General features: G+C 29.9%; 1 protein-coding gene across 1 annotated transcript; it reads left to right on the top strand.

The window, feature by feature from the left end:
* The first annotated feature begins 299 nt into the window (after nucleotides 1–299).
* On the top strand, nucleotides 300–17808 carry LOC111685043 (probable G-protein coupled receptor Mth-like 1). The gene is made up of 2 exons (XM_046945976.1): nucleotides 300–2554; nucleotides 17744–17808. Exon 1 carries the CDS (start codon nucleotides 337–339, stop codon nucleotides 2542–2544), a length of 2208 nt encoding a protein of 735 aa, XP_046801932.1. The 5' UTR covers nucleotides 300–336; the 3' UTR covers nucleotides 2545–2554; nucleotides 17744–17808.
* Nucleotides 17809–18646: the final 838 nt, after the last annotated feature.

Below are 18646 nucleotides of genomic sequence, written 5' to 3'. Positions count from 1 at the left end.
GGGGACTTTTCCTAAAAGATTTTTTTCGACAGCAACACTTTAGGTAAAAGTAATCACATTGGAATCTTTTATGACTACAAAGGTTATAAACCAATTAAAAATAAATCAGCATAGTATAACTTTAAATTTATTTCGCCGAGTGTAAATAAGAAAAATATTTTCTCATTACTATTGTAATTAAACATCATTATTGTGTTATTTTAGAAAAAGAAATAATTAAAAGAAAAAGAAAATTATGAAAAATTTCTGTGTTGAGAAATATGTATATTAAAAACAAAAGTTTTAATCAGTGATTGCAGAGAAGAAAAACAAAAAAAATATATATATATAAAAATTATGAATGAATTTTTAAATACAACAACAATGACACACTATAACAATAACAAAATGTGTAAATATACTACAATAACAAATAATAACAATAAAACCCATAGTCATCACTACAACATGAGACTACCAAAAGGAATAGGAGGATTATCTCATCATTTATTATTTGTCGTATTCATAATAATGATACAACAAATACAGTTTTTCCCCGGCTGCTCAGCTTTAGTTTTTATGATGACACCACCATCACTTACTGACAACATAGCAGCTGCTACTGTACCAGAAAATTCACAGATTTTGACAGCTATGACACAGACAAACATGAACTTAACTACCGATACGGCAGCGTCGCCGTCGGCAGTGACAACAGCCATAACGTCCACCCCAATTTCAACGAATTCACCACCCCAACGTCGTCCACCACCACGTGTTGTTCTCAATAAGTGCTGTTTGTTTGGTGAATATTTAGATAAATCAAAGACTTGTGTGGCGGGTAGTTCAGAACTTTGGATACCTTTGATTTATCTAATAAATCGTAAAAAACATCATGAACCTCCAGGTACAGCTCCGAAATTTATCACCTTTGAAGATAATATATTTCCTATAAGTCGTGCCCGCAACATTAATGAGATTGTAAGAAATTCCACTGAGGATGAGGTGACCTGCACTGTGGAGGATTTAGAATTGATAACGGGTAATCATAATATAGTACTATTTTCCAATGGTTCTTTATTCTTGCCCGAAAGAGCCATATCATTGCCACCCTCACGTTATTGTGTAGATCAACAAGCAGCCTTGGTATGCTTTCCAAAATCGAAGGAAACTCTTCCTACGCTTAAGCTTAAGAAGTGTTGTGGTCAACATGGAGCCTATGATGATGAAATGAAAAAATGTCATATAGATGCTGGACATAAAAGGAAATTAAGTATTACCCATTTGGAAGAAAATGAATATCAAACCATTTATGGTTTTCCACAATGCAAGACGGGATCAACAACATTTGCTATAGCGGGCGACTGGGAAGCTTCTCAATTGTACGCGGAATCAGGACATTTACACTTGCCCACGCACAAATTGAATCTTTCGTCTAGTGATTATTGTTTGGAATATTTACGCACAAATAATGGATCTTCCGATTCCTTAAAAATATTTGCTTGTTTACATCATTTTGGGCCAGAGGATGAATATGGCACCAATGATTCTAATAGAAGACAAAATGCAGCTTTAAGTTTTGGTCTAGTCATATCAGTGGTGTTTTTAGCAGCCACCTTGGTGGCTAGTTACTTAATGCCTTCGGTACATCATGTTCTACACTGGAGATGTCAAATTTATTACGTATTTTGCCTATTCATAGCAGAGCTGCTGTTCTCCTGGATTCAATTGTCCAAGACTATGGTTTTACATGAGGGTCTTTGCAATTTGGTGGCCAGTGCTATGCACTTTTTCTTTCTGTCTGCCTTTTTCTGGCTTAACACTATGTGTTTCAATATCTGGTGGACATTTAGAGATTTCCGTCCAAGCTCTTTGGAACGTAATCAAGAACTAATAAGACTGCGTCTGTACTCAGCATATGCCTGGGGTATACCACTACTTATAGCCACCATAGCGGCCTGTGTTAATCTTATACCAGAGTCTTCCCTTTTGAGACCGGGTTTCGGTGAAAGCAATTGCTGGTTTAGCGGTGAACGTTTATCAATATTTGCCTATTTCTTTGGACCCATAGGCATACTCTTAACCGTCAATATAATGCTGTTCGTCTCGACCACACATCAATTGACCTGTGGTCTTTGGAAGCGTGATGATGTCAAATCAACTACAGAAAAAACTGCCTTAGGAAAGGTGTGCCTCAAGTTGGTGGTAGTCATGGGTGTAACCTGGATTGTTGATGTTTTATCATGGATTGTGGGTGGTCCACAGTGTTGGTGGTTTGTCACCGATTTCATTAACGCCATACAAGGTGTTTTCATTTTCCTAGTGGTTGGCTGTCAGCCACAAGTTTGGGCCGCATGTAAACGTTTCTGTTGCCCTCGTTCGCGTGGAGAAATAACAAATACCACAAATGGCGTACAGCATTCTTCATCTTCGCAAGGTTTACCATCTATGGCTGCATGTGGTGGCGAAATAACACAAAACACTTCAGTGGCTAATACCACAATGAATGGAGGAGTACACAACACTTCATCTATAGCGAAAATTCCCATGGAGACTGTGTGCTAACAAAGCAATGGTAAGTTTTTTTCGTTCTCTGATATTTTATATTTATTTGTTTTTCATTTAAAATTGTTTTTCTTTTTCTTTAAATATTTATTATTACAATCTTGAAACTATTTTCGCTGAAAGTAACATAAAATTGTGTTTATATGTAAAAAGTTGTTCGCTAATGCTTTAGACCATAATGATTTTTTAAAATTCTTAAAAGTGTGTCTAATGTGCATTAGTAAGCGTTGAAATATTGATGACTATTTGTGTTAAGATGTAGCCGAATAAATATTACTTTTGATATAAAATCTTTTTTTTTGATTAATGTTCGCTAAAATGTTAATGGCAATTTGTAAAAGTAGCATATGGGGTTCAACAATCTAATTTATTTATATTTTTTTACATTATCACGCCTTTATAATGGCCCTTTTAAATAGATTGTGTGAGGTATTTTACACATATTGGAAGATTATTAGAGATTTAATCCTTTAAATCTTGCACACCTCTCGATCGTTTACATTTTAATCTGTTGTAAAGATTAAATATCCTGAAACGTGATATTTTTAAAATAAAACTTCCTTAGGTTGATCAGTAGCTGATATTTAGGCGGTGTTTACAAATTATTTTTTAAACACATACTTAAATAAATCACATTTTACTTATTGTTTTTTTTTCTCTATGAGCACGATCAGGCCTAATCATGATTAAACATATTTTAGAAAAAATTTTTGGGTGTAAAAATTTTGGAAAAAAGGTGTTTGTAAATGATTTTGTTTTATGTGGGAATAAGAGGTTAGAATTTTTTTTTTTTTTTTTTGCAAGTAATGTACATTAAACCGAATTTTTCAAACCTGAAGCAGATCAGTTTTATTACTTGATTCACTAATTAGAATGGAAATAAAAGTGAACTACAGAGTTGTGTGTAATACGGCAATCGTTTGAAACCATCTCAGCCACTCAAAAAGTGGTGTTATATAAATCCTTTAATAAATCATATGTCATTACAATAATCATCTTATAGTGAAGTGTAAAGTTCTTTATAATGTTTACCTTTGGTCATGCGTCTCTCAATCGATGGTACTCTAATATTTTCAATCTGATATCTACAAAGTTTGAAAAACAGTCCAGTTGAAATCATTAGTTGTATTGAAACAATCCAGAGAATTCCATAATTTTTAATGGATGATCACTCAGTGTACAAGTTTGTAAATTTTATTTTGTTCTCGACCCAGTCGGCAAACGCCATTTTTCAGGAGGTCTCTGAAAATCTCACTCTATAACTGGTAAGCGAAACTCTGCTTTGAAATTTAATTCTCACGTAGGGCTTCTGCCAATCGTTACTGTTTTCATGTCATCACTTGAATATTGACATCTTGAAGATTCGTCCTCCACTTCGCATATTCTAAGCAACCGTTTTACTGGTATTCCCATCATTAATTATATCTCTTTTTTGTCATTCAAGTTAAAAATTTGTAGTTTTTTGATACTGCTAATTAAAATGCTTTTCTTTCGTTATCGTTTAAATCATTAGTAGTATTAGAACATTCCAGAGAATTTCATAATTTTTAATGGGTGATTATAAAGTGTGCGGATTCGTTAATTTTATTTTGTTCTCGGACCTTTTTTCGGGAGGTCTGAGGAAATCTCACTCTATAACTAGTTAGCGAAACTATGCTTTGAAATTTAATTCTCTGCTAAGGCTTCTGGCGATCGTTACTGTTTTTTAAGGAAGTCTCTGGAAATCTCACTCTATAACTAGTTACTGTTTTGCAGTTTTACCAGACCATCTGGTATTGGAACACCATACAACAAGATCCACCAAAAAAAAAAAAAAGACTAAAACTTTGCCCAATTTCTTTCTATTGAGCGATAGAAATCATTAGGTAATCTTACTTTACAAAAAAAACTAGAAAATTGATCTTCTAAAGAGGAACCAATCCAAACTCTAATTAATAATCAGATAAGTTAATCTAAAAATAAATTGATTCTGATGTTAATCCCCATTGATGGATTAAACTTCGCAGTGTTGCCATACAAAACGTCACTGTTTGTTATCAAAACAATGCATATTTTATAAAAAAGAAGAAGACATTTATAAATGTAATATGAAAAATTAATGAAAACTTAAATTTAAAATAAAAAACTATATTGTAAAGTCCCTATAATTTAAACTAATCGATAAATCAATCATTTTAATGTTACTTTTAGCAATAATTCTATATTTTTTGCATCAGCTGTTTACATTTTTACATTTCTTGCTTAAGTTTAAACCATCTTCATTGGGCGTTTAAGCTAGCAAACAAAATTAACCAATTGAGTACTCAAATCTACTCTCGAGTATTAATTTTAATTCAATCTCATTAGGGTCCAAATGATTGACCCTAATAAGATTTTTGACAACCTATTAACATAATTGGTCTTTCTTACTTTTAATGTTTATTTTTTGTATTTTGCTTCTGCAAGTTGACTTTGACACTGACATCATTGAAAAAAAGGGTTCCTCTAGTCCTCATTTTTATTTTTAAATCCATTTTTTTTGGGAAAAACTTTCGGCTGATATAGCTGTTGTTGAGTTGACAATCTTTGATCGATTGGTCATTAATTCGTTCGTTGTGAGAATGAAAGTATAACTTTTGCTTACAAAATAAAACTTCGTGTTTACATCTATAATTTGGCAATGTTAAGAAGGAGTCTTAAGATGCAATGAACATTTTGCTTAACTTTTTCTATGCCTACTCTTTAGATTACTTGGGGACGGTAAAGTATGGACTGTCCTTTACAAAGGACGTAAAGTACATTCGTGATGAAAGACGAATTAGTGCCAAACAGGTTGATTGACATTAATAGAAATTACTGTCAACTTCGAATGAATTGACTCATTGCCGAACTGCTGAGAAGTAGCTTAATAAAAATCTAAACCAGTTTAACCATATTGTCCATACATACTAAATATTAAATTACTTTGATAAACAAAACCAAACGTTATCTAGCATAAATAAACATTTCTCTAAATGGCTTATTCAAACTTTAACAAATTTTATAATGTTAATGGGAAAAAACTTTAATGTTTAAACCAAAATAGAATGAAATTTCGCAGCTTGATAATTAATGATTCATATGAAATTTTTTAATAAAAAAGAATTACAACTACGTGTGTATATGTATGCTTTAAAATCCTCTGTTAATTTAAAAAAAAAAAACAAAAAGATTTATTAAAATAATGAAACAACCAAAATATTGTAGACCCAGTCTTATACATTTTCTATTAAGTACTTTTTGCGTATAAACACATTCAATTTCTAAACAATTTCTTTTCACAGTTCAAAATTTTCATTTTGTAAAAGTTTTTGAGACCATGAAAAAAAACTACAATAGAATAGGCTAAACAAGCCAAGTGACTGACAGCTAGAGAAAAATAAAGACCATTTATAAAAATTTTTAATGCATTTATAAATATTTACTTGGGCTTTTTACACTAATGTCTTGTGTACTTTACTTATTTTCACCAAATGAAGAAAACACTATATATTTTCACTACATTTGTATCTATAGTAAGTAGTATCTATGTATGTATCTATGAAAGTTTTGTTTAGAATAAGAGAAAATAAATAAATATTTTCCAATCTAATAGTTTGCATACAAGTCTTGAGTCCATTTCTCTACTACAACTACTATGAGTACCACGGGTACAAGTCCATGTATTATTATCATTATCTTAGCACTTTGATATAAATATTGTACACTAATGTTCAATAATGCCATTATTTATGGTTTATTTTTATACATCTATAAGCAATTTAGATTTTTTCTTATTTTGCTGTTTTTCTCTCTTACGTTTACAATTCTTTTTTTTTATACCCTTCACCTTCGTGAGAAGGGTATATATAAATTTGTCATTCCGTTTGTAATTTCTATAATATAATTTTCCGATTCTATAAAGTATATATATTCTGGATCCTTATAGATAGCGGAGTCGATTAAGCCATGTCCGTCTGTCTGTCCGTCAGTCTGTCTGTTGAAATCAGTTTTTAGAGGTCCCCAGATATCGGCGAGATACGAATCTTCAATAATTCAGTTAGACATGCTTTCGAGAAGATCGCTATTTAAAATCAGCAAAATAAATAACGGAGATATGAGCAAAAATCCAAGACTACCTCTGAAAATTTCATCAAAAAAGCCACGTTTTTTTCATGCTTTGTTAAAAAAGCAACAACAACATTGTGAATTGGATAAAGATGTACATGTGCGTGTGGAGATGTATTTGGTTTTATTCAGCTGTGTATTTTTTTTTGTAAGTTTGGATGCTGTTCTGTTCTCACGAAGGAAAGTGGTTAAAACAAGAACAAGGAGATAAAGCAGTAATATGTTGGTAGTACAGCTCATATTTGTTTGAGGGTGGTAATACAGTTTGACGGTGGTATTACAGTACAACGGTTAATATTTCTTTCTGCTACAGTTTATATTTGTTTGTGTGTATGTATGTTATGTGTGACATGTGTGCAGAGATACAAAATAAATAAAAACTGTTTTGTAAAAGATACTCGCTGAAGGGTATATAAGATTCGGCACAGCCGAATATAGAAATATTACTTGTTTTTGTTTATTTTTGTGTTTTTATTTCTCAACATCAAAGCGTATAACTGCAGTATAAAACAGACAACTATAATTGTAAACGCAAAAAAAAAAAAACAAAACTTAATAATGTTTCCTGTTTTGTTTCATTTTCTTTTAGAGTTTTTCTTTACAACAATTCATTTGACAGCTCAAAACAATCCCTTTTTCTTAGCTTCACATTACACAGTGGGTTAAGTGACACCTACTTGTTGTTGGGTTTTTAAAACAATACAAAGTATTTTACTATTTATAAATATGTATGTACATACATTTTGGATTATTTTAGTTTTAGATTACAGGAAATTGTTATTTGAGTAGTTGTTATTACTGTTATTAAATTTTAGGAGAAATAATTTTAATTGAAAGTAATTTTTGTATTCATGTTAAAAACAGGTGTTGTCATGTTATGGGAGGATTAGGAAATGTGATAGTTATAAAGTTGAAGCTGTAAAATTTCACATCAAACCTGTTCCGAGTGGAACCTTTTTAAGATACATATTTCTTCATAGTATAGTCAATATTTCATTGACAAGCCACTAGGCTAGAGGCCATAGACTAGTTACTAGACTAGTAAATAGAGTGTTCAAGGACTTTTGAAAAGCCTAGATATAATGACTAGTCAATAGACTATTCCATAGAGTACTTATAGACTACTTTATAGACTAACTCGTAGTTTAGTCAATACACAAATCCATAGAAAAGTCAACAGACTCATCCATAGATATGGATTAATCTATGTCTATAGACCAACCCATAGATTAAGCGATATACTAATCAATAGACTAGTTAAGCGATTCATCCTTTGATTAATTCAAAGATTAATCGATAGACTAATCAATAGACTAGTTAAGCGGCTCATTAATCCAAAGATTATTCGATACACTAATTCATAGAAAAGTTAATAGACTCACCCATAGTCCATAAAAAGTCAAAACCACTTGGCCATAGACTTGTCAATAGGCTATTCCATAGACTAGTTAAAGGAATAGTCCATAGACTAGTTATCTATTAATTAATTCATTAGGCTACTCAATAGACTAGGTAAAAGACTAGTCCATAGACAAGTCCAAAAAATAGTCCACAGACTAGTACAAAGAGTAATCCACAGAAAAGTCTAAAATATCATCAGTCTATCATCAATCAATCGACTAGTTAATACACTAGTCCATAGACTTCAAAATTTATCAGTCAATAAACAAATTAGATTATTCAAAAGACTAGTCTCCATATGACTTGTCAAAATACTAGTTAATTGACTATTCAACTGACTAGTAAATATACTAATTAATAAACTAGTTAATATACTTCTGTTACTGTCGAAATAAAATATTTAAAGATATCAAAAGAAAAATCATACCTTACCCTTGGGTACCAGTCCCTCTATACTTACTTCTCTGTATATCATACAATTTCTGAAGACACAAACTTTTTGCCGAATTTGCACAATTTCCAAATGAGTAAATTTCATTCGAATTTAACATATTGTTTATAAAACAATTATAAACTAATTTAAAACTATTCCCTATATTGGAGGACTGTTGAAAGTATCAAATTTCTCAAGATAAGATTATTAGTTACTTATGTACGACTTTTCGCTACTACTGTGAAATTATTTAATCCCTAAATCAGCTTATTGGCAAATTATAATTAAATATGTTGAAATTTAAGGAAATTAGATATTTATCAAGATTATTTATAAGAAATTTTACATAAATATTTTAAATTAAATAAGTCTTCAAAAACACTAAAGCCAGAGGTTCACACTAAGCGTCTTCGCGTCAAAGCATTACGCGCTATTTATACCTTCTTCGCGTTCTACGCTTCAATATACTTGCGACGCTTTTTAAGCGTAAATTTTTTGTTTCTTTTTTAACTTTGCATTTTTCTACAGCTTTTATTTATTTTCATCATTAAACTTATTTTATTTTATTTTATTAAAATTGATAAATACTCATTAAATAAACAACATAAAATGTCAAAATCAGCTGACATGTTCGTGCGCCGCTTGTGACGCTTATAAAAGTAGAAAGTAGATCTACTTTAAGCATTCTACGCGTCAAGGCTTTTGTGCTTGTAACTTTCAGCATACTACTTATTTGATAGACGCAAAGAATGCTAGAAAGCGTAGAACGCGTGATGTGGACCTCCAGCTTAAGCGTGATATGATTGAGCCTCTTTAAAAGGTTAAATCTTTCTTCAACAGAGAAATAAGTAAATTTAAGAGTTATTAAAAACTTTTAAGTCTCTAAATAAATTTCCCTTAGTGCATTCACTAAATCAAGTTGCGACCCAGAAAGGTCATCAAAATATAAATAACAACACTATTAAATATAAAGTATAGTCGGGCATGGCCGACCATATAATACCCTACACCATGAGTATATTTTTATAATTTTTACTTTTTATAAAGAAACTTTTATGTTGAATATTATTCCAAAATATTTAAGCAATTTATTGATAAAAAAACTAAAATTTCTAAATGAGCTTTATATAGGACAAATATGGGCCGATCCTCGGTAAATTTGGGAAAAGGATATATTTTTAAATAACAGTTAGTTTTGTTGAGTTTCATTGCGATACAAATGGTTACAAGTCAATTTTAGTCGTTTAAGACATTTTTTGAGGGGGGGTTTATATGGGGGCTAGGGTCAAAGAAGTACCGATCCTTACGAAAATCTGCAGTGTCATTTATACTTATATAAAACTTATACTTATATAAAACTTATTATTGTATGGGGGCTAGGTGAAATAATGGACCGATTTCAACCATTTTCAATAGGCTTCGTCCCTGTGCCAAAAAACATGCTTGGTCCAAATTTCATCAAATTATCTTGAAAATTACGGCCTGTACCTTGCGCACAAGGTTTACATGGACAGTCAGCCAGCCGGACAGACGGACGGACATGTCTTAATCGACTCAAAAAATGATTCTGAATCGATCGGTATACTTTAAGGTGGATATTGGGCCAATATTTTTGTATGTTACAAACATCAGCACAAACGTATAATACCCTCCCCACTATAGTGGTGTAGGGTATAATAAAAACTATCAAGCAGCTTCTTTAAAACGCCTACAGCATTAAATTAAGTGTTACATTTCAACATTAAATAGCACTAATGTATTTTAAATGTTTTGTCATTATGTATTTGACCCATAGTGCAGTTTCTATCGCTGTTTTTATACTACCAATAACATTTATTTAATGTATGCAATATACAACTATTTATTTAGAAAAAAAGCACTTAACGAAAAACTTATCTCTTTCTTTTTTATTATAGTTTTAAACATAAATAATTTCTGAAAATTTTTCTTAATGCGAAAGTGTTAAATGTTTGTTTGTAAGATTTGTGTGTGTATGTGCTCATTTTAACGCACTCAAACAAAAGATGGTCATCCCAAATAATAGTTTTGTTTGTGCCGTTTTATAACTGGCGCTAATTTCAAAAGTAATTAGCGCATTATGCCAACAACAAAATACTGTTTATAAATGGTCTGTTTTTGTTTTTTCTTCTTCTAAGATCTACAAATGAGTTAACCGTAATTTCTTTTGTTTTTACAAAAATTTCTGTTTTTCTTATGAACATTTTTTTTATTTACATTAACTTATGAACTCTTTTTACGCGTTTTGCATTTCTGTTGTTGTTGTTTTTTTTTTTGTATATTTGTATCTTTATTTTCTATTTTGTTTGTGAAATAAAAACAACAATAATAATATAACAATAAAAAAACAAGTATAAAAGTGTGTTGTAGTTAGAAGATCATAAAAACTGAAACAAAACTAAACCAAATGTTAAAAAAGATCAATTGCTACATATGATATATACAAACATATGTTTATACCTGAAATAAAATAAAATACATATTTAAAGTACTTATTTTACTTTTACTTAATGTACACGCGTACTTTGTATTACAAAAATTTTACATAGAGTTGCCGGACCAATAGATTTGATTTTTTTTATAAATTTGCAACATAAAAAACATTTGCTATATTCCGGTAATATTTTCTACAATCCGATAATATTTTTATCATATTTAGTGCCTTTAACGCATTAAAAGTATTACACAGGTTAAGACAAAGCTGCCACGAGATCAAATGTTAAACCTTTATTTTAATAGAAATAGAAATGTCTTCTCGCTGGTATAACGTAGTTTTTTGCTCTTTTAGGACACGATATCTCTATTCTCATATATCAGGTTATTTAAGACATTTTTAAAATGATCCTTTGTATGTTTGGTTTTCATTTTTGAATGTTTATCCTTAGTTAACACAATTTCTCACTAATTTTTGCTACTAATCCTAGAACAGATTTTCGTAATCAAACTCTATAAGAGAGGTCTTATTGATCTCACTTTTCTGTGCTAACCGTCTGAGTAATTCCATTCTAAATTAATTAAAACTGATTTTATATCAATTACTAGCTATACCCAGTGTGCTTCGCTACCGTAAAAGCAAAATAATGAAAAATCCGACTTAATAATTTTGAAGATTCTAACTGTTCCAGATGTATAATTTCTTACAATTCGCTAATTTTTCTGGATGTTTATTAAGATTTTAATGTAATCGATGGAAAATTTTTAAAAATCTTATAGTTTCTAAGAAAAACGAAATTTTGTATTTAATTCATATAGTAAGTTCCAAGATCCCTTTGAAAGTCCAACCGTTATACTCTAAATGTTTATACGAATGTCAAAGTTCTTCGTGTAAAATATGAAGATTCTAGCTCTAATTGTTTTGCAGATATACAAATAAAGTTCTTCTTGCAAAATTTGAAGAATCATGTTCTATTAGTTTCCCAGATAAACGAAATTTTGTATTTAATTAGTCTAAGTTCTTCAATTGCAAAATTTGCAAAATTCGAAGAATTTAGTTTAATTAGTTTTGCAGATAAACGAATTTGTGTATTTTATTATTATGGGAGGTACCACGCCCCCTAATGGTAATCCGCCCACTTTTTGTTATAGATAATCATATTGATATGGGCGTGGCATTTCGCCCACCTGAAATTTCAAAATAAAAAGTAGCCTATTGTTCCTTCCAGATACAGAGGAATACACAGAGAAAATTTCAAGAAGATCGGTTCAGTAGTTTAGCCTCCTATAAGGTACAAACAAACAATTTCTTCAGTATCTCCAATTTTTCAAATTGGAGATACTTTTACTATGCATTATGTCCATATGGTTCATTAAATATCTTTTGTAATGGTTAATTCGCCAGAAACAAATGTTTACGCATTTCTTACCCTTCACCTTAGTGAGAAGTTGCTTAAGTGCGTAACTTGATATTCGATCCTTTGTGCAGGTCTTAATATTGTACTTGATTCTAGCGGTCCATGAAAAAACACTTTGCTTAAACACTCGAGCTATCTAAACTCTGTTAGATATTTTTATGTGTATCAGTATTTTCCCAAAATTTTGAGTTCACACAGTTACCACGTGCAACCCGAATCTTCCTAATAACCGAGTTCAGAACTCGTCCAGGCGGCTAACGGTTCCAGTGGTACCAAATTGACCTGGGCTCAAGCATTCCAAGAAAATGCCAAAAAAACATTTGACACCACTAGTTTACAGTGCCTTTAGACTAGAGGTACTAGTGGCATATCTTTATCCTGAATTGCAATCAACCCAAGATGGGAAAACTTACCCGGGCGATAATCGAGTATTTCCTACTTTAATCTTTTCAAAATTATATCATTGTCTCGCACATTCTATCAATTGTTTTTAAAATGACAGATTTCTAGCAACAACATAAATGGTAGCGATATCATTGCTACGGTACCCTATAAGAAACCCTATAAAATAAGTGATTGAAAGACTGATCGGTTTATTTGACGTATTTTCTAGCTTTTGTTATTGTTGTTGTTGTTTTCTGTTTGGTATTTTCCTTTATCTACACGAACTAGTTTAAATGTGATCTTCCTTCTCTACATGAACAATTATATCTTTATACTCTTATGAATTTGAGTTGTTATATATATTTTTTATTGCTTTTGTACATTCTCTTAACATGCCACATATGAGATTTACTTACAATCATTTTATTTTTTTTATTATGAGTTATTGTTTTTGTTGTTATTGCTATTTACCTAAATCCAACGTTAAAACACATGTATACACTAACATTAACGTACATATGTCAGTATGTATGCAAGTACTCCGTCACTCTATGAAGTAAAGTGGTTGGTTAATTTGTAGAGTGTGTATGTTATACATTCTTCTCGTACACTATTCTATACAACGCAACGTATGATTTTATTCTACGTAGTCTTAAAACCCAACCCAACCCAAATTATAAAGTATGTGACCGACCTAAACACAAAACCAACCCAATACAACAACAGCAAGAACAACAATGTAGAAGTAACAATAACGCAGCAGTATATCTTGTCAGTCAGGTAATAAGACAGACTTACAGACGAGTAGAACAACAGCAACAACAATATTTAGCAGCAGCAACAGCAACTACAAACAAAAAAGTACTTATAACAATAACATCATATTTAACAACTTAAATTACGCTTGCAAAACATAATTTTCTTATGCTTCTTCTTATACTGCTACAACTTGATGACTACACACATACATAGTTGGGAAAAGTTGCAACAACAAAAATAAAAACATAAATTTAAAATAAACCATAAAAACGTAAGAAAATTTTTAGTTCAACTCATTCGTATTGTAAACATGTGTTAATTTAAATTTTACACAGTTTTTTTGTAGTTGTTGCTGTTAAGTTGTTAGTTGTTACAACTAAATGTTCTTTAAATGGGTGTAGTTGTTGTTGCTTAAAGGTCGTTATTAAGCGCAGTTGCATTACTCCTTTGTTTTTTTGGAAAATTTATTAAAATGATTCCAAAAACATATTTAATTGTTTTTTAAACATCCCATAAGCTTGAAATGTGTTTGTTATTATTTTGACTTTTTTTTAAGAGCAGAAGGCCAATTTTTATGGCCCCTTTTTCACATTTACTTCCTTAATTTTAATATTTTTTCTTTTTATTAGATCTCATTAAAATGAGAATTTTTATAGATATTTTGTGTGGTAATTACCGTTTTCATTTGAAATTTGGCAAAAATATTTATTGCTGCAGAATTGTTGTTACAATTTAACTATTGGAAATTATCATTAAAATTTAAATAAAAATATTAAATGACCATTAAAATATATTACAAAGTGTTTGGTTAAAAATTTAAATACATTTGTAATTTAAAGACAATGACGAATATTTTGCGAATTTTTTTTTTGTGGATTGAAAATTAGCGCAGAAGTTGAGTCTATAGTCTAGTCTATAGTCTAGTCTATAGTCTAGTCTATAGTCTAGTCTAGCCTATAGTCTAGTCTAGTCTATAGTCTAGTCTAGCCTATAGTCTAGTCTATAGTCTAGTCTATAGTCTAGTCTATAGTCTAGTCTATAGTCTAGTCTATAGTCTAGTCTATAGTCTAGTCTATAGTCTAGTCTATAGTCTAGTCTATAGTCTAGTCTATAGTCTAGTCTATAGTCTAGTCTATAGTCTAGTCTATAGTCTAGTCTATAGTCTAGTCCATAGTCTAGTCTATAGTCTAGTCTATAGTCTAATCTAGTCTATTTGGCATATACAAATCTACACCTATTACGATTAACCAAAGTGTTAATATCAGTATTTAAAATGCGTAACATGCAAGTTAATTGGAATTTTAACAAAAAAAAGTGAAGAAAAGTAATAAAAAATACACAGCAAAACTAATAAATTAAACTCTATTCATTTATAGTTTTTAAATAAACATTAAAAACTTTTAAATAAAATTTTGCATTAAACATTTAACATTATGCAAGAACTACCAAATATGGTCGGCACGCATAAAACTTAGAAATGGCCACAATACAAAAATAGACAATTGATAAAGTTTAACTAAAGATCGAACGTAAAAGGGTCGTTAAAGGGGGTAACTGAGAGAAGAGTTGGGAATATACAACTAGTAAGCACAACACCACATGTCACTATAGAAACTTGAAAAAATGGGCCAACCAACAAAAGCCAGGCTTTTTTTATTTTTATGTTTATGTTTTTTCTTCGCTATTTTACTTGTTTTGTAAGCAAAAAAAAAAATGTTTTGGATCGTAGAGCAAGTAACTCACGCGTTTCCATGTGCAAAATAAAACATCAACAATAAATAAAAAAAGAAGAAACAAAAAAAAAGAAATTAAACTTTAAGTAGAACATAAATTTTATTGCAGTGCAAAAATAAATTAAGAAATTTGTAGATACGATCGGTCTACAAACGTGGAACAATTTAAAGATAAAAAGAAAAGAGTACGACAACGAACGGAGTGTCGGTGTGTTTACTAGAGACAGACATGTAAGTGGGTTTAATAAATATTTAAAAAGCAAATGAAATAGACATTTTTTCATCATGGGAGGTTAATAATTTACAAGTTTTGGAAAATGTTATTTATTACACTTCCGGTAGAAAATTTATGCGAAATATGGAATATATTGCAAAGAAAGATCAGTAGGCAAAATAATAAAAACATGTAGATTTCATTTTCAATATTTAAAATCTCAGTGCTTTAAATTTATAGTAACTACTCTACGCTAGATTTGCGGACTCCTATAAATGTATGCAACCTGATTGTTACAACGGCTCAAAATATTACTCGTATATCTGTTTAATGGATAATTTTAATATTTTTTGTGAAAAATTTCCCTCTAAATGAAGGCTTAAGTATTTCCAAACTTCCCCTTTTAGCTAATGCATTAATGTCATTCATATCAAAGTTTAAAAACTTTAAAATGACTTATTAATGCAGCAACAAAAAATAAACCAAAAATTACTACAAATAAAATGCTAAAATGAAATATGTAATTAAAAATTTATAAAAACACACTCTTGAATAAATGTAGCGCAAAAATGTTTTTCAGTTCTTTTTTTTCCGAATAATAATGATACTTGTTCATCGTAGTACTACAGCTAAAAATTGTTACAACTCAAAAAAAAAACTACTTGAAATGTTGAACAATGTATGTACAATGAACATACATACAATTTAAGTCCATTATTTGCCTCAGATATCGTGCTGTGTATTTATTTCTGAATTTTTTTTTCGTATAATTTTTTTGCAGTCAAATCATTAACGTAACGTTACCATATGCCAAAAAGTCAAGTATGTAGTTTTAATTAATTTTTACGCGTAAATGCCGTAAAGAAACAATTTCTGTTTTGTTTTAATATAAAACAGGAAAATCAACGAAACAAAACTTAACATTTATACAAAAAAAAATCAGATTTTATAACTTGAATTCAGAAAAAAATATATATTATGGAACCATAAAATTGGCATACATTTTCACATGTGCGTATTTTTTTTTTGCTTGTTTTCGAATCGAAACATTTCATTAAAATGTTAAATGATGTGAATTGTTTTTTTTTTTATATTTCCTCAAGGAAAATTATAAGGAAATTATTTATGATGTATACGTTTTTCGAAATCTTTTATATATGTATATATCTTTTTCTTAAGTGTTGTTCTTTTAACCCACGTTATTTTTTGCAATTTGAAAATTTAATGAGTTGCTGTTTTAGATGGAAATTTGATTAGTCACTTTTCATTATTTCCAAATTCCGATTGTCTTTAATATTGGTTACGTTACAAGAGGCTTTTTGTAATACTAGTCAGATTCGAACCTGAAATAAAGCAATAGATTTTTAATTTTTTTCATCCAGTTCATACTATAGTCTAGTTTATAGGATTATTAGTAGTATAGTCTATAGTCAGGTCTGTTCTATAGTATAGTCTATAATTTAGTATATAGTGTAGTCTATAATCTAGTATATTTTCTATCCTATAGTCTAGTTTATCTTCTAGTGTAGTGTTTATAGTCTAGTCTATAGTCTAGTCTATAGTCTAGTCTATAGTCTAGTCTATAGTCTAGTCTATAGTCTAGTCTATAGTCTAGTCTATAGTCTAGTCTATAGTCTAGTCTATAGTCTCGTCTATAGTCTAGTCTATAGTCTAGTCTATAGTCTAGTCTACAGTCTAGTCTATAGTCTAGTATATAGTCTAGTCTACAGTCTAGTCTATAGTCTAGTCTATAGTCTAGTCTATAGTCTAGTCTATAGTCTAGTCTATAGTCTAGTCTGTAGTCTAGTCTATAGTCTAGTCTATAGTCTAGTCTAGTCTATAGTCTAGTCTATAGTCTAGTCTATAGTTTAGTCTATAGTCTAGTCTATAGTCTAGTCTATAGTCTAGTCTATATTCTAGTCTATAGTATAGTCTCTAGTCTAGTCTATAGTTTAGTCTATAGTATAATCTAACCTACTTCAGTCTATTGTCTAATCTGCTTTAGTATATACTTTAATCTAGTCTGTAGTCTGGACTATAGTCCTATTCAGTAAAATATATCTACTTTTAACTGTTTCTTTCGTAATGAATATTCTTTATTAAAAACAAGTTTACTTACATATTCAATTCTCATAGTTTCAAGATTGTAATTATATCCAAACATACATATTTCATAAACTATTTTTTTACATCCATTTTCTTATCCTCATACTTCTATAGGTATTTAAATACACTATACTCTATTTAATGTCATTAACTTTTCTTTTAAACTTAATTACAGGCAACTAAATATTATTGGAATAAAATACGCAGACAATAAAGAAAAAGAACAACAACAACAAAAAAGATGAAGAAACATCAAAAGTATTTCATTTATACTTCTTTGAATAAAAGAATGTAAAATGATAATAAACTCAATGACAACTAAAAAAAAACAATTATAAAACTGATCATGATCACGATCAACCAACAAACAACAGTGACTTTAAGTAGTCAAACAACATAAAGAATAAGATATATGTTGATGACTAGGAGGATGCTGATGATGATTATGATCATGATGAATTTCTATTATTACGACGAACTGGGATATTAAGTTATTTTAATATAATAATTAAAAAAAAAAATACTTGAAAACAGTATTCAACTAAAATATATTATTCTTAAGAAAATATAAGAAATTCTTATTTACACACATTTAGACAAAGTAAATTAATTTTTCTATGTAAAATTGTGTGTTTTTAAGTTTTCTGTGTATATATTGTATGTGATTTAAACTAAAAATTTTAAATTTTTAAATTATTATGTAGAAAACTAAAACAGAAAGAGAGAAAAAAAAGAAAAACTATAACATCTTTATATAATGATAAGGCAGCTGCTGGGTTTTTTTAAACAAAAAAAAAAAAAAAACACTTTAAAGTCCACACAACATCAGTCCAAAAACAACAATAACAACCAAACATCCAATAAACCTATAAAAAGGAATTCAATATTTTTTTTGTTGTTAAGTTTTTTTCTTCTCTTTTTTTTGTGGCCTCCACATTTGAAATCAATTCTGTGGCTGTTGAATTGTGATGTGATTTGATTTTAATTAAATGACGACAACAAGACACTCGCACAAAACCTCATCATCTCCACTTCCATAGACCCATATGTTATATACAATACGTTTGTATCCAAAACC

Source organism: Lucilia cuprina, chromosome 3 (genome assembly GCF_022045245.1).
Source record: "Lucilia cuprina isolate Lc7/37 chromosome 3, ASM2204524v1, whole genome shotgun sequence".
In the NCBI taxonomy this organism is placed as follows: Eukaryota; Metazoa; Arthropoda; class Insecta; order Diptera; family Calliphoridae; genus Lucilia; species Lucilia cuprina.
This window is presented reverse-complemented; position numbering and strand designations above follow the sequence as displayed.

Excerpts from the sequence above, each read along its gene's own strand:
- LOC111685043 (XM_046945976.1), top strand. The coding sequence starts at position 337 with ATGAATGAATTTTTAAATACAACAACAATGACACACTATAACAATAAC.